The 18,151-nt window shown below is 34.5% G+C and overlaps 1 protein-coding gene across 2 annotated transcripts in view; it reads right to left on the reverse strand.

Moving 5' to 3' along the window:
- Positions 1 to 18,151, reverse strand: part of Lrp1b (LDL receptor related protein 1B) — a 1,970,757-nt gene that overhangs the window by 12,946 nt on the left and 1,939,660 nt on the right. For both annotated transcript variants that reach the window (XM_029472167.1, XM_021181392.2), the window contains exon 87: positions 1,531 to 1,607. In XM_029472167.1, the coding sequence (XP_029328027.1) occupies positions 1,531 to 1,607 (77 nt within the window). The remainder of the gene's footprint in view (positions 1 to 1,530; positions 1,608 to 18,151) is intronic.

The following is an 18,151-nucleotide window of genomic DNA, read 5'->3' on the forward strand; positions in this document are numbered from 1 at the left end:
AGGACAGCCAGGGCTACACAGAGAAACCCTGTCTCGAAAAAAACCAAAAAAAAAAAAAAAAAAAAAAACAAAACAAAAAAAAAAAAAACACTTTCTCTAATGTTGAAAATTACTCTTGCCCTGAAACAATCTGTACTTACTCTAAATTACATCCTTGAAAAAATTTTACAACAGACAGGATGAAAGAAACTTACCATAGCCATCTGCCTTTAAAATTTAATGTTTTTTATATGCCTGTAAGGTCATCTGCATACTATCATTTTTAAATGTTCTTAATGATTAATAAGATGATTAAATAGTTTCAAACACTACATTTATCTCAATTATTCTTCAGAAATTTTGAGTTCAAGTATTGAGGAAAAATGAAAATATTTATTTACTTGTTTCTCTTCAGTATATAAAATTAGTCTAAATATCTCTCACCACACATAACCTTTTCTAAACCAATCTCCCAAAACTATCACACTAGTCCTTCCTACCATGGTGTTCATGTATTCACAAAACACACGACAGAGAAAATCTAAAACTCTCTGACCAAAGAACATAAAATGTACCTATTCAGATTATATTGTGCATTGTATAGTCTTTTAGAACAGTAGTTTACAATCTGCTCACCCTGACCCCTTTAGCTAGCTTTTATCTCCAAAAATACAATTTATTTTTATTTATTTATTTATTATTTATTTATTTTTAACATTACAATTTATAAAAGGAGCAATATTACACTTATGAAGTAGCAGTGAAAATAATTTCATGGTTAGGGGTGTCACCACCAGATGAGGAACTCTATTAAAGTGTCACAGTATTTAGAAGGCTGAGAACCACTGTCTTAGAACTATGCTCCATCTTTCCAATGTGTCCCTGCATACTAACTCAAAGTAATTTCCAAGGGTAAGAAATTTGGACACTGTTGCTTCAGGAATAGTGAAACCATGGAAATAGGACTAAAGAATATGTAGAGAAACAAACATTAAGGACTACTTCTAATGCACAAAATCACATAATCTTGATCTAAGTGAATCATACCATATATATGATTTTTGCTTTTGTCTCTGGAAGTAAATGGCTAAACATAACAATTGTTATCAGGGATATAATTTTCCTCCTTGTCTGTGTATATTCGCATTTCTTTCATATTATGCACTTTTCGGTCTCCCCATTCAAGGTCAAATTAGTGATAATATATATGAATTGGGAAACTTTTTCTGACTTACTTTGAAAATCTTTACAAATGGTTTTCAGAAATTACAGAGAAACACAGTGCTGATTGAGTTAGCTCTGCTACCTGAGACTGAAGTGTTATAAAACACAGATAAGTGATAAAACCTCTCAGTGAGGATATTGTTTGTTTTCTTATTGGTAATTTAATTTCTAATAATTTGTTCCATCAATTACAATAGTACCTCAAGGAAGTCCAGACTACATTCATTCTAATTGTATGATAATGTTGTTATCCTTTGAAGTCTTATATGAGTCAATGATGGCATAAAAGTTAGAGAAATGGCTTCTAAAGATTTTAGACACACTTACTTGTGCTGATATGCTCGGATTTGCTGCTCTTTGGAGCTGGCCTCTCACACTGTGTCCCTGACCAATTAGTGGAGCACCTAGAAAGATCCAAAAAGCAACAGTAAATCAGTGAATAGCACATAACACAATGTTCACGAACGTGGATACTTCAAGCAAACCAAGAAAAGAGACAATCATTATAAATTCCTCATGAACAGGAGACATTCTCACTAATTTGTTTCACATTTTCAGTATGCTGAAGGTAACATTAACTGAATAGCATGAATTGTGACATGTAAACAAAAAAATCAAGCAGCTACTTCACCAATGTTGAGTGTGTATATCATACAACCCCTCTTTATTTTTAAGTTTTGACATTTTGTTCATCTGGTTGCCTAAGATGTAACTAACAAACAGTCTTCAAGGTTTCAGGTTTGCAAAAACTATGTGTGTAGGAATATTACAGTAGCAAGAGATAAGGAAATAAAATGTTTAATTTTGTTGTTAAATAATATGCCCATCAAAGGAGTTTATATGCATATGCTCAAATTTTCCAATAATAGACGTTGTTTCCCCATATTGGGATCACAACATGGTTTCCCTATGTCTAGAGGAGAATAAGAGGGGTAGGTTTGATTAAAATTTGTTATTAACAAAAAGCAGAAGAATCTGCTTGGGTAGAGCAGAAAAGAAGAATGTGAGCTGTTTTCCCTGAGTATGAACAATGTTAACTGGCTGCCATAAACGTCTCTGTGAGTCTATCAGCATCAAATCACGTAGAAGCAATGTCACTGGCCTCATTACATATTTAAAATGACTATCGAATATCATCATATTGATAATAGTTGTACACTATGGAAGAAAATCCTTCAGGACCATTCCAGGTGAATCTCTCTCAGTATACTGAGAACTACATAACTATAATATAAGATTTCTGCCACAATTATGACATATGAATAATGTTGTTTTCCAAACAATGTTTCTCTCATACCATGCACATTATTTTTGATATTTGTAAAAACACTATTGGCTCTTATAAAACATGGTAACATTCCAGAAAACCATCATAGTAACAAACTCAAATCACAAACAAAACTGGTTTCAAACAAAATACAGAATAAGGAGCACAATTGGTAGTACTGATTTCTTTTAAATATATACATATTTGATTGATAATGATAATATATTATGAGCATGGGACATGGTTCAAATGAAAATTAATATCATTATTATGTTGGCATTCCAGCAATTACTCACCTTTATGTTCAGTTACTTCATAGAAGAAGGCTTACATGAAATTTAATTTTCTATGCCTAGCATTTGTGATAGACTACATTATAAGTCAATAATTGAAACAGGTCAGTTAAAATCTAGGCCTTTGGGTCTTTTTATAACATTGAACCAAAATGAATGCAGTAGGCATACAAAATTAGAGTAAAGTGAACAATGAATGAAATGTTAAGTTTTGTAGAACATGTTATTATTTCTCATTTCTGTTTTTATAAATGTATGACCTAGAAACTCTCCAAATCTTTATAGGTTCTAATTCTTAACACATATCTCAGATAACTTAAAATAAGATGTTTGAGGGACATTTCGCAAACAGTCTTGAAGTAAAATCTAATAGTTGAAAACTGCTTTTCATTTTCTGTAACTTTACACCTGTCAAATCTTCCTATTTAACCACCTACAAAACTTTCTATACCTCAGTGGAAAATTTGTATAGATTACACACACACTCACTATATTATAAAGCTAAAACTGATATATGCAGCTATACTGAGTTGTTTTCCAAACTACTAATACTTACTCTTTATGTCAGTGTATTTTAAAAAGTGGACCAAGGTTCATCTTAAAATATGAGAATAGCATTTACTATATTTTATTGTCCTTCTATAGTAGCAATTCTCAACCTGTCAGTCACCACCCTCTTTGGGGGGTTAATGACCTTTCACAGGGGCCATATATCATAAATTCTGCATGCCATATATTTACATTATGATTGGTAACAGCAAATTTACAGTGATGAAGTAGAAATAAAAATCATATTATTGCTGGGGGTCAGCACAACATGAGGAACTATATTAGAGGGTTGCATCATTATGAACCACTGTTCTAAAGATACAAAAACAAAATCTCTGATGTCCTCATTGAAATGACTAAAATGAGAGTGAAATTACCTGAAAATTGGTAGATCAAATGCTAATTGAGCAGATGATGTTCTGGCAAGAACATCATGTCTTTTATATAATTCAGGATGTTAGAAAAATACGCTTTAGAGCCTAAGGCTAGCAGGCAATGTGAAATGGAGAATGAATACAGAAACAGTAGGAACCTTATGGAAATTCTTCAGTTTTTTGCATAGGACAGGTGGTATTTATTAACAATCTAATTTTTGAATTTATCCATGGCTTGAAGCCTAGCACTTATCGCAGGTAAGGAAGTGATGTGTTCATGTATTTTTAATATTTTATTGGATTATTTATTTATTTATTTACATGTCAAATGTTATCCCCTTTCCAGGTTTCCCCTCTGCAAACCCCCTATCCCATGCCCTTTACCCTGCTTCTATGAGGGTGCTCCCCCACCATGCTAGAGTACATTTAAGTTCCAAATCTTCAGGGAATATTTTACCTATTTTAAATCGGAATAACTCTCAGAAATCACACTTAAAATAATTATTTTTTTACCAGTAATAGATCTTAATCAGTGATGCTAACCTGAAAATTTCCCTATATTTCTTATAAAAGAATACTTTACAACCAAAGATAAAATAAGATGTGTTTCACTGTCTCCCTTTGTTCCAGATTTGAAAATAATTTCTTTGAGATATTAAATCAAATAGAAACCATTATTCTTGTTGCTTAACTTACAAAATTACAACCTAAGACATTTGCTGCTCCAGAAGTTTCTCTTCCAGTGGGTAATTTAAAACCAAGCATTTTAAAAGCATTTTTATAGAATTTAATAAATCTTCATATCTATGTAGACTGCAATGATCAAAGCCATTAATGGCCCGGCACTGAAGGAAAGGAATGTGCAGATCATGGAAATTTCCTGTTCAATTCCTCTTTGAATTATTTGCATAATCATACTCACTATAATTTCTTTGGCATCTCTTTTCCCCATTCTTTATTCATCAAGCCAAAATTTCTCATCCAAGCTTGAGCTACCTTTGAATCTGTACTACTGTAATTTACTGATATCTCTCTTCATCTACGAATAAACACTTGCAAGTTAGAATCACCACCCCAAATACCTGCATCTCACTCATTGGAGGACTGTCATATGGCTGTTTCCCAGAGCTTGTAAGTATGCACCATAGAGGACAGCTTTTGATTAAAACCAAATGAGTTTTAAATACTCTTGGATTAAAGACAGAATAATTAGGTAGATTCTTGAGTATTTAGCCAAATAATAATGTACACAATCCATCCTTCCATAATAATAATAATCATTATCAACATCATCAATATCTCCCTCATAACTTTGTGCAGTTATGCGTTGCTGATTAGAGAGTTTCTGATTCAACTTTCTTTGACATCGCTTTTTTTATAGAACACCAGCACTGTCTTAGTCAGTCTTTCTATTCCTGCACAAACATCATGACCAAGAAGCAAGTTGGGAAGGAAAGGGTTTATTCAGCTTACACTTCCATACTGCTGTTTATCACCAAGGAAGTCAGGACTGGAACTCAAGCAGGTCAGAAAGCAGGAGCTGATGAAGGAATGTTCTTGGAGGAATGTTCTTTACTGGCTTGCTTCCACTGGCTTGCTCAGCATGCTCTCTTAACCCAAGACTACCAGCCCAGAGATGGTCCCACCCACAAGGGGCCTTTCCTCCTTGATCACTAATTGAGAAAATGCCTTACAGTTGGAGCTCATGGAGGCATTTCCTCAACTGAAGCTCCTTTCTCTGTAATAACTCCAGCCTGTGTCAAGTTGACACAAATCTAGCCAGTACAAGCACTTAAGAGTTAAAATATCATTTACTGCTTCGTTGATTTCTTAATCTTATTCTTCTACTTTCATAAACTGTAAGCACAAAATCCCATTAATTTCATAAAATGTCTTAAATATCCTAAATTAGGATAATTACCAAACTGAACTTTTACTGAAACTTCAGATTCTGCATTCCCATATATCAATGGACTTATTATATATTATGGATTATGATCATACATCCATATGCTAGTCATGTTAATCTTATAGAACCAATATATAACACAAATAGATATAATTACTATACCTCCTACAACTATGCTATTATAACAAAGTTTACTCAATGTTTCATTGTTAGGCTATTAACAGTGATATAATACTACTCAAAAATATTGCTCAAAAGTTAGCTATGCGAATATATCAGTTTACATAGTATCTGTCACAAGTGACTTTTTAAGATAAGTTTTAAAAATTTGTTCCCATCTGTCTATCACTATATAAAACAAACTTATTTAGTTTATCATGTTATTACAATTTATATAACTATATTATAGCTATACTGTTTTTTTTTTTTGTTTTAATTAGCTCTCTATAGTAGAGAGTGATGTCAGTAAAGGCAATATTGGCCAGATGTTACATATAACAAACAAAATTAGAATGTTGAAGCAAACATATATAGGGCACAAGATATATCTAAAATGTAAGTTAATATTAAATAGCACAAATATCACATACAAAAAAGTGCTAAAGTACTCACAACTCCTATGTAGTAGAGAAACTTTTCGTAAAGACAATTAAGATTAGGATTGAACTGCTGGGTATGTATTAAGTTTCTTGGGTATGATCTTCACAGGAAAAATAATGAATTCATATGAACTGTCACTTTGAAGAAATGTGGTCTACAGTCACCTACTTTAGGAGAACTTCAAAACAATATAACAAGATTAATAAATGCTTTTTTTCTTTTATCAAATTTAAAGGTCAAGGGACTTTTCTGGACACAGTGAAATGCAAAGGTGAACCTTAAAACAATTCAAACTGTATTTCTCCTTATGGTATGTGTGAACATTTCTATTTTAGGCATGACAATAGACACTCAAAAGAGAAAAATATCCCAAAAGTCTCTATTTTTCTCCATATAGGAATTAATGAAGCAATGGAGAAATTCCATGTGTATTTTGTGGGTCTCAGTGCTCCTGAACCTCTCTCAATAAAAATAGAAACATGACTATCACACATCTTCAAATTTGTATAAAAATATTTTTACATAGTAAAAATTAGATAAATTATGCCATGAAAGATACTCATTAATTTTCTAAGTAAATTTTACTCTGAACCGTTTGATTATCATTTTCTGAACTTAGGGTATTTTCAAAAAAGCCTGATTATAGTTCAATGCATTAAGACACATGGTATTCTTTATTTTTTTCCTACTTAAGGCAGTACCAGGTTTTTAATATAAAGTTAGAATATTAAATAAATACATTTTAATAGTAAAATGACCATAATTCCTGCCCAGCTCTTATTGTTTTATTCTCTGCTCTCCAGGAGAGAGGGTGTATCAATATTTTTTCCTCATATCAAGATGACACTTTAGTTGTGATTCCAATATACCATAGATACACACCTAATATATATGTTGTATGTTGGAAGATGGAGTCATGCAGCCAATCAGATAGGTCTTAACTTTTCTATGAAGTCTAATTTAATTTGATCAGTTAAGTCTCAAAAATTAAAAACTGCTAGAATGGGTGACCTATATGACATGCATGAGTTTTGAAATTCAGCCTGTCAGGGCTGAAATCTAGGCCTCTACTTTACCCCATTACAGGTTTTTCATATCTCCTGCAGGAGCAAGCATCCTCCCTGCTCGGTCAAATGATGACAGGGATCCAGCCAAGTCTTAGCTCTGACCACTGTCCTTAAGATCCATTTACATTGTGCATGTTTCCTCTTTCTTTTTCACATCGTTCTTTCCTCCTTTCCATTTTCCTTCATTTATTCTTTTGCTGTCCTTCTTTTTTCTTTTTAATTTGGATATTTTATTTATTTACATTTCAAATGTTATCCCCTTTTTTGGTTTCTCCTCTGGAACCCCCCATCCCACCCCCCTCCCCTGCTTCTATGAGGGTACCCCCACCCACTCACCCAACCACTCACTCCCACCTCACCACCCTGGCATTCCCCCACACTGGGACATTGACCCTTCACAGAACATATGACACCTGGATTGTTAAACTAGTAGACAAGTACTTCCCATTGATGCCGGATAAAGCCATCCTCTGCTACATATGCAGCTGGAGCCATGGGTCCCTCAGGTCTACTGTTTGGTTGGTGGTTTAGTCCCTGGGATCGCTAGTGTGTCTGGTTGGTTGATATTATCGTTCTTCTTATGGGGTTGCAAATCCTGTCAACTCCTTCAGTCCTTTCTCTAACACCTCTATTGGGGACCCTTTGTTCAGTCCAATGGTTGGCTGCGAGGATCTGCCCCTGTATTTGTTAGGCTCTTGCAGAGCCTCTCAGGAGACAGTTATATCAGACTCCTGTCAGCAAGCACCTTTTAGTATCCGCAATAGTGTCTGGGTTTGGTGTCTGTATATGGGGTGGATCCTAGGTGGGTCAGTCTCTGGAAGGCCTTTCCATCAGTCTCTGCTCCACACTTTGTCTCCATATTTCCTCACATGAGTATTTTGTTCCTTCCCTAAGAAGGACTGAAACATCCACATTTTGGTCTTCCTTCTTCTTGAGTTTCATATGGTCTCTAAATTGTATCTTGGGTATTTTGAGCTTTTAGGCTACTATGTACTTATCAGTGAGTGCATACCTTGTGTGTTCTTTTGTGACTGGGTTATTAAGCAATATAAAGCATAAAAAAAAAGCCTTTAAGTTTCTTAACAAATTATGATTATAAGAAATTTGAAGGTAATCTGTTTAACAATGAGTAATTTTATGAACATTAAATGTACAGATTCTATCAGCCTACTAGTATTAATATAAACTTTATTAATATTTTCTGTGCTAATATGATCTTAATATAACTTTACTATGATTATAATATTTAATTTCATTTCCTAGTAGAGAAAAATCTTAGGTATAAGTTTCTTTAGTGATGTAATGGGATAACTGTCTCTACTACTATCTTTGTATGAAAAGAAAGATGTAAATCATTTTTACATGATTATAGTATGAAGATATTTTCCTACTAATGTTGTTGGCACAGTATAAGAATCAATCTTTCATGAGAAGTACAGAAGTTACTATGGAATCAAGTGCTACATTAAAGGTAGGCTGACACAATTTTGTCCATTTGTTCAATTTTGAAAAATAAGCAGGGAATAAAACTTTCCTGTTATGAACATGTGACATCTGGATTGTTAAACTAGTAGACAAGTATACAAGTATACAGTAAAGTGTTGAAAAGGTAATGAATAGTTACACACACCACACCATTGGTTTTGTTTCTTTATTTTGACACACTTATTATATTAAAAACCAAGAATATGTTTCCACATGAAAAGAAATAATGAATCTCATCAAACCTGCATATAAATATATACATATTATGAATTTTATATTAAAATTATTTTATAGGACTGGAGTTATGGCTCAACAGTAAAAAGCACTTTCTGCTCTTCCTTAATACTGTGGCTCACTTTCAAATACTCTCATGGCAGGCAAACAGCTCTGTGTAACTGCAGTTCTAAGGGATTTGATCCCCTTTTCTGGTCTGTACAAGTATCATTCTAGTGATTTCCATATATACAGAGAGACAAAACACACACACACACACACACACACACACACACACACACATATATATATATATATATATATATATATATATATATATACACACACACACACATATATATATATATATATATATAAAACAAAAAATTTTAAAATCTTTTTAAAATATTCTAACACATAAAGATAAATTTTTATGTACTATTGGGCTAACATGTTATATCTGTACTTGTTAAAACTGCATTTTTGTATCAGGTTAAAGACTTCTATCTCCTTAAGTGCTTATTATTTCTGCCTTTGAAAAAAATGGGAGGAAGATACATCGTGGATGTGGATGAAGTAGGAGGGGAAGCCAGGTATGCTGAAGAACTGGGGTTAACAGTGGAGATTGTATTTGAATGAGAAATGAGAGACTTAAATATCTGTGGTTAGACGACATGATCCCCTGAGCAGCATAGCAGGTTGGTTCATAGGAAATGTTTGCTGGTACTGGGGTCTAAGATTATGGCATGAGTCAGTGGAAGGAATGTAGGAGGAGAAGGTCTATGTGACCTCCTCCTCGAGACAGAGTCTGTAAGGAAGGAATGTCATAGCAAGTGGTTTGCTAGAGATCTGGGAATGAGAGTAGGAGACAGGATTTGGAGGCGTGGAAGACACTAATGTAAAAATTCACAAAATTATTTATTCTTTGAAAATAAATAATATTTATTTATTGAAATGTTATTTCAATGATTTACTGATCTCTTGTTAGTAAGCAGGATCACAATCTTCTGACGGTACAATCTAGAGTTTAAGCTTGTTCAGAAAAGTATGATGTGTGGTATCTATTTCTGTCAGCTTGACAAGCAGGGCAAAAGCTAGAACAAGTTATAGCCTGTCACCTGGGACTATAAAGGACAAGTATTGATGTTGCAGGCTATATTGAGTTTTGCTGCTCTGAACAACATGCGCACTTCATGTTTTATGTTTTCAGAATACTCCTAGGGGCAGAAACAAATTAGTAACATGCAGTGATCTGACGGAAGCGTGGGCAGCACAGGCTGTTCAAGTTCACCTGCTCAATACCTTTCTGGAAATGTGAGGTTTGCTTGGAATAACCCTTGGACTTTTCTTGGCTCTTCTCTCTAGTGCCCCTGGTCTGCATGAAGAAGGGCTGCTTCTCCTGGTAGACAGAATCCCAAAGCTAATAATTCCAGCTCCCTTCTGCAAGACCATAGATGTGAACAGTCAGGCCTTAAGGAGGCATAGAAGGATAATGTCTACTTTTGTAAAAGAATAACAGAGCTTTACAAAAGATGAAATAGCCCTTCTTCCTTCCAAAACCTTATCCCCAGTTTCTCAAACAGCAGCTGGGCATTTCTTCCATTTTATTCTCCCTTGGGAGTTGGAAAATAATCTTGTGCTTCTAATAAGAACATTATGTTAGAACAACGACAAATCCAAAGGAAAGGAAGATGTCCATAAGCTATTGTTCTGGTTCCAGGCCCTCAGTTATCCACAAGCTCACATTGGAGAGGCATACACTTTCTCTATTTACTTTGGCTATTTTTATAAGTCAAATTCTGCCTTGCTTTCAGGGGTCACAAGAGGTTTTGATCTTGGCACTTTTTTTCCTGTGCTCTTTCTGTGGCCACTTCGGTCAAGGTTACTACACTGCAATTTAATGGCTGCTGATGTGATTATATCTTTCTTTCAATACTAAGCCCGTTCTTTTGGTGTGAGATTCTTTCTTAGTTTCCATTTTTTCCCCAGACTTCTGAAGGCTAGATTATACTAGCTTCTGGTCATTTTAAAGCTAGTTAATAATAATTTCAGTTTCTAAAATTGTCTACAGTTTGGAAAACAGTATTCTATGTGATTTATAGATGTTAGGGTTTTTGATCCTTACAATGATCTAAGACAATAGATGCAAACAGTGTGTTCACAATAAGACAATAGATATAGGAGCACAATTAAACCCCAACAAGTAAGGTCTGTCATTCTGTGTTTGTACTTCTTACTAGGAAACACATTAGTCAGTTTTTAACTTGAAAAATCATTGTCTTGTTTATATTGAAAATTAGGATTCATTATTAATTTCCTTTTTAAAAACACATGGGTTTTGGTAGGATAGCCATTTTTACTATGTTAATCCTATCAATCCATAAGCATGGGAGATCTCTCCATTTTCTGAGGTCTTCTTTGATTTCTTTCCTGAGAGACTTGAAGTTTTTGTCATATACATCTTTCACATGTTTGGTTAAAGTTACCCAAAGATATTTTATATTATTTGTGACTATTGTGGAGGGTGTTGTTTCCTGATTTTCTTTCTCAGCTTGTTTATCATTTGTATAAAGGAAGGCTACTGATTTGTTTGAGTTAACTTTATTTGGGGCCACTTTGCTGGAGTTGTTTATCAGCTATAGAAGTTCTCTGGTGGAACTTTTGGGGTCTTTTATGCTTCTTCATTTCCAATTTGTATCCCTTTTACCCCCTTTTTTGTATAATTACTCTGGCTAGAACTTCAAGTACTTATATTGAATAGATAGGGAAAGAGTGGGCAGCCTTATCTAGTCCCTGATTTTAGTGGGATTGATATCAAAACAATGGGATGATTATTAAACCATAGGCTTATTGCAATGCAGATGTCTATTGTGAAATTCTGTATCAATGCAAAGTAATTGTATGATACATGAAGAATGCATGTTAATGGTTGGGAATTAATAAGTAAATCAGAAACAATACATCAAGGGAAGGAATTTTTTATCTTGTGGTGAGGAATAAGACATACAAATTTAAGACTGAGATGTACTATAGGCAGGATTAAAAGACCAATTTCACAGAAATATATTCCATGTCCAAAGGCTGCACTAAGAAGAAGTTTGATTTTCCCATGAAATATGGATCAAAGCAAACAGATGTGGAAATTGTGAACACAATAGAAATAGCAGGATATGTGGACAGACTTTGAGGAAATCCTGCTTCTCTCAACACAAATGCCTATTGATATTTAACCTAGTTAAAAAAAAAAAACCAAGGGGGGAGAGAGAGAGAGAGAGAGAGAGAGTATCAGATTTTCAGCTTTGGTTTGAAATATAAAATTACAGCATAAAACTTCCCAGTGCTAAATTGCCTTAACCACATGGGAAACTGTTCTTGCCCTGGGCAGGTAGCAACAACACACAATGTGGGAAGTGTCCTGGCATATTTCCATATTGCCTTCTGAAAACAGAGAGCACCTAAATAGATATGGATTCCAAAGCAATAAAATATTGAGGTACATATTTTTAGTTTTCCATTTTCAGAAAATTCACATATACTTTAAGATCTTATTTTTTCTTTGGGATATTAAAGAGAATTAAATTACATGGAGAATTATATTTAAAAATTCAGCAATGTTCATATCTCAGTAATATGTATCCATTACTACATTTTAATATATTTTGTTTAATAGCTTTCTCTGTGCTTTTACAGAGAAAATTCTTAAAGAAAATATCTTAAAATGTAATTTGAATATTGCTGATTATTCATATATACACATATGTATGCTACACAAACACTTCACTGGAGTATATTCAAGCCCTTGGATTTTAGAAGACATCACTGTGCTTTCTTTACTGTGCTGAGTATTGTATAAACCAGGATGGCATATAACTCATTATCCTCAAAAGATTTCTCATATATATATATGTGAACAGAAGCGTTTGCATCATTTTGTCATTTTATAAGGCATTAGTAATTCAAACGGTACACTACTATCTCCTATTCTTGGGGCTTTGTAGGCACTTATATATCCAGATATAATATGTTATATTATTTTGAGCTATGAAACAAATAAATCATAAAAGATGAATAAAAACTTAAATAGAAAATTTGGGTTTGAGCTGGTTATATGCACTTTTAATCTTAGTACTCAGTATATCAAGGCAGGGAGACAACTGTTCTATGACTAGTCTAAGCTTAAAGGGATGAGTGTATCTCAGGGAAATTGTTCCCATACAATTAATACTTAGCCCCTTGGTTGCTAACTGTTCTGTTGCTAGTCTAAGGTTAAAGGAATGAATGTATCTCAGAGAAATTGTTCCCATAAAATTAATACTTAGCCCTTTGGTTGCTCTATAACATTAGGAGTACATTTTGTTATTCTGTATTATTTCTGCTATTAAAAGGCTTGTTTTGAAGTGCGTTAACTGATATGTTAGAGAAATTTTGGAACATATTTATCTGGAACTGAATAAAATTCCTATCAGAACTACATCTAAATACTTCAGACCACACATAATTGAAGTGTTTAGTTGAATGACTAGTCCACCATGTATTTAACAGCACAAAGCATTAACTTGTATAAAGTTAAAGGGGATTGGTTTCACAAGCTTCTTACTTTGAATCTACTAGTCCTAGCTGTTCAGTGTTAGTTTTAGAAAATTAGGACATATCAAGTTATATACATACAGATGCTATTAGTCCAAGAAAGGACACCAAAAATAAAATAGGCAGCTCAGGGTGATGGCTTACACTTCTAATACCCCAATTGGGAAGCTTAGGTAAAAGGAATGTCATTAGTTCAAGGTCAGCCTGGGTTCAATACTCGATTTCAGAAAAGCCCTGTTGACAGAATTAAGACCCTTTTAAAAAAAAAAATCCAAGAATCATGCTTTATAAATGAATGGCATGCTAACAAGACTTAGCATGTTGGTTTGGAGCAGTAGGGCCTGAAGAATTAAGTGAATAGAACAACCAAGTGATAATTGTTTTATTGAACGTCATGAACAAATATAGTGAGGTGTCACATGCAGCTGATTTTCTATGGCTTGTGTGTGCACAGCTGTGTGCATGTGGAATGGCAGTGGAGTACAGGAAACAGAAGAGAGCCAAGCATCTGTTTCTTGTGAATGACCAATGGAATTATAGGTATTGCTATAGAGTAATAATACAGAGTTGTTGCATACAAAATCTGGGTCGCATGTAAGTGTGACCCTAAACCTATGAGAAATTCTTTGACTCCAGAAGGCATGAACTATTTGCTATTGCATTTCATTATTTTTCATTATGGCTGAAGAGATAGCTCACTAGTGAAGAACAGTGGCTGCAATTCCTGAGGACCAGGGATTAATCCTACACAATTGCTCATAACCATCTTTAACTCCAGTTGCAGGGAATCCACCACCCCTTTCTGGCTTCTGTGGGCATCAGTCATGCAAGTGGAGCACAGATATACATAAAGACAAAACTAACATATACATGAAATAAAATATTAAAATTTAAATATAATTCTATTAACATTTTAACAATAATAAGAGCTCAATAACATTGTCAAAATAACATACTGGAGAATTTTGAAATATAGTTTTAGCAGTTTTCAATTGACTACTTTAAAACTTTTTCCAAGTCAATGTAAAAACGTACTATGTTTTATTTCTTTGCTTTTCTTTGCCATTTTCCTTTTGTTGCACACAAAGTAATAAATGAAAATGGCCATCTAGAGACAAAAGTGAAGGCTTTCAACCAACAAATCTGTTCCCTGAATTGAAGGATATAGCCATAAAATTTCTAGGTAGAAAACCTGAGCTGTCACCTTCATAAGATCTGAATACTTTATTGACTTTCCGACTGTGTGCATTAGTTTCATACAATTCAGGTAGGTTTTCTCCCCACGAGGAAAGCAAAAATGATAAGCCATTGAAACTAAAACAACTACTTGTAGCAGATTTTGTTTCCTATGAAGGTTTTAGATGAAATGGTATACATTATATTTTCACTAGAAATACTGATCACTACTGTGAGAGATCAGACTAACATACTCTTTGCTCAGCATCTCCCCATATAAGATTTGTTTGCTAGAAAGATGCTGTGGGCAATGTATAGTCCTTTACCTAGATTGCTTTGTATTGCATATAACCATTGGTAATATTAAGTTTTATTTACATTTGATTACATATTATAACTATAGAAATTATATATATGCTACAGATTCCTTAGGCTTTGTTTGTTTGTTTGTTTGGGTTTCGTTGTTGTTTGGGGGGTTGTTTGTTTTTGTTGTTGTTTTTTGGTTTTGTTTTATTTTCATATATCCTAAGCTTCCTTCTTAGGAGCCATGAATGTGAGAGAAAACCTGATCATCTTTTTCTACCTTTGTATATATTAAAATTGAGGTTTCAAACCTCCTGTAGCTAGGCAAGATTTGAGTAAAGGATAATGACACCAACCTACCCTCCAAAGTTTTGACCCCAAATTTGCCATGTCTACATAAAACGCAGAAACAAAGAGAAACTAAGGGAATGGGCAACCAATAACTGGCCCAACCCATCCCAAGGGCCAGCACCAGTCCTTGGCCAAGACACAATTAATGACTCTTTGTCATGCTTGCAGACAGGAACCTAGCATAACTCTTCTCTGAGAGACTCTACTCAGTAGTTGATTGAAATAGAAGCAGAGGCTCACCTGCAAAGATTGAACAGTGCTCTGAGAGACTTATGGAAGAGTTGGGGGAGGACTGAGGGCCCCGGAGAAGATAGGAAGACCAACAGAGTTAACTACCCTGGACCCTTGGGGTTCTCAGAGACTGAGCCACTAACCAAAGACCATACACGGGATGGACCTATTCTCCACTTCTGTAGCAGCCAAATCTTCATGTGAGTTCTCCAACAGCTAGAGCTAAGGCTCTCCCTAAAGATATTGCCTGTCTATGGAATCTGTTCCCCACAGGGCTATTTTGTCTGACTTCAGTGAGAGAGGATGCACCGAGTCCTGCAGAGACTTGATATTCCAGGGTGGGGAGATCCCAAGGGCCTCCACATTCTCAAGGAGAATGGGGCAGAAGATGGTGAATGGGAGGAAGGACAATGTGAGGGGGGCCGGGAGTAGGAAGGGGCATTCAGTTTTGGATGTAAAGTGAATAAATACAATTTTAAAATAGTGCTTCAATAAGAACACTTTTAATGGCAAAGTCTTTTTCATTGCAGAAATATGTTTTTCTGTTCTTATTTTTTCCCTTTATTGAACTCTTAACTAAACAATCTGGAAGAAATCTCTCATGTTACTTCCTGCCTCATCCTAAAGTTCATAGATTTTTTTGTGGATTCTGTCAGCATAGGGCTTATAACACATCTTTCTAAGAACAAACACCTTGTCTGTTATGGTGAGACACATGTAGGCTCACCTTTCTGGAACTGAAACTACTGGAAATTTCCTCTTCTTCAGTTCATAGGAAACTACTCCTGGATACATTTCTCTGAGTTATATTTTCTTCTCAATTAATCTTCAAAGCAGTAAACACTCCTCAGAGCGTGTTTGAAATTTCCTGCCCAGTGGCCTTTTGCCCTCAGTGACGTGAAATGTTGCTTCTCTATCAAGTGTACTTTGAGCATGCTTCTCTTTTCTAGATTTTTTTTCAGCCATTCCTCAGGTTTAAAGCCCCTATGATTTTTGTTTCATAATATTACTAACACCTGAAAGGCCTTTGACCCTCCCACTTGAAATCATGAAAAATTTCTTATTCAGCTGTTTTTCACACTTTAATGACAGTTTTATTATAACAACAAATTATTTTATTCTTTCTTAAAAGACATTCTTCTAGCCAAAATGAATTTTAAGTGTGTCAGCATTATATATCGGAATGATTAAAGTTCAGAGGAAGCAACATTGCATAATTCCATAATTGGACACAGACTGTCAAATTTTTGTGATCACCGTATGTTATCCTGAACAGGGTACAGCAGTTAGACAATAGCATTTTATATAATGTACTTCCAAGTCAGGTTTTATGGTCCTGAAACTATCTGTTGACTAATGCTTTACTCATTGGTTATTTATATTTATTTAACGAATTACCATGCAGATGAAAATAGGATTTCTCTATAATTTTATGACTTAACTGTTTGAAGTATATATACTATTTATCATATTTCTTCTGCTTACAAAAAATACTGAAAAAAAAGAAAAATCCAAGTACAAACACAACTTCCAAAAGGGCAAATAGACACAGAGATACTGTTATGTAAAAATAAAAGGCAGTCCCTAAACTCTTGGAGTTACCCTATTTCCTTTTTGCTGAGTTTACCAGCTACATTCATGATGAGACCCTGGTGCTGTTTGCTTAAAATTAATCATTACTCTGGAATTCTACAGCCATTTGGATTTCTTATTCTTGTGACATAGGGAATCCTTGCACAGGAAGCCATCTAGATACCTGTTTATGATGATGAGTCAAACTAAAGGTCCGATAGTTCACAAACTTTGCTCAGAAACAATGAAACAGTAAAAGGATAAACCAAGGTTACATTCCAGGGCAGGGATTATAGGGATGGTAAAACTAACATAAAAATGTCCTTCATTTTTCGGGGCCAAGGATCATTTTGAAGTCAGTCACTTTGAATGCCAATGAGTCACCATTCTGTCTATTCTTTCCTCTGTATGCATCCTCAGGTTGTAAGCATCAATTTCTGTTTGAAATGGCACCAAAACTTTTATTGCAGGATCCCTGATCTCCAAAATATTCCTCTTTGGTTTAACAGGGACTACCTTTTTCAGTGCCAACTTTATTCATTTCAAGTTTCTGCCTTATAGCTCCAGCAGCTCATGATAACAAACTTGTCAAGGTTTGATATAGAAATGCTGGAATATTAGCATGATTGTGTTATGCAGTTTCCTTAGGCTAACCCCACCTTCAGTGAGGGTACTCCAAGGTGCCAATCAGAGCTGCTTATTTTAACATTAAGTATTTAAAAAGACATCACATATGTGCCAACCCTATAACTCAAGTACATATGGCAAAAATGACATCTACTGTGGTCAGTTCAAAGGTGACACAGGGATGAGAAAACAGGGGTTTACTTTTCATGAATATCCAATTCACCACAAGCTGCATGAGGAAGAATGATGTAAACTATCAAGAAATTAAATTTCTTGAAATACTTTGGCATGCATTTATTTCTTTTCTTAGTAAATCAAACAGCCTCCATTGTAAATATAAGAAA

The sequence above is a fragment of the Mus caroli genome, chromosome 2, assembly GCF_900094665.2.
Source record: "Mus caroli chromosome 2, CAROLI_EIJ_v1.1, whole genome shotgun sequence".
Classification (NCBI taxonomy): Eukaryota; Metazoa; Chordata; class Mammalia; order Rodentia; family Muridae; genus Mus; species Mus caroli.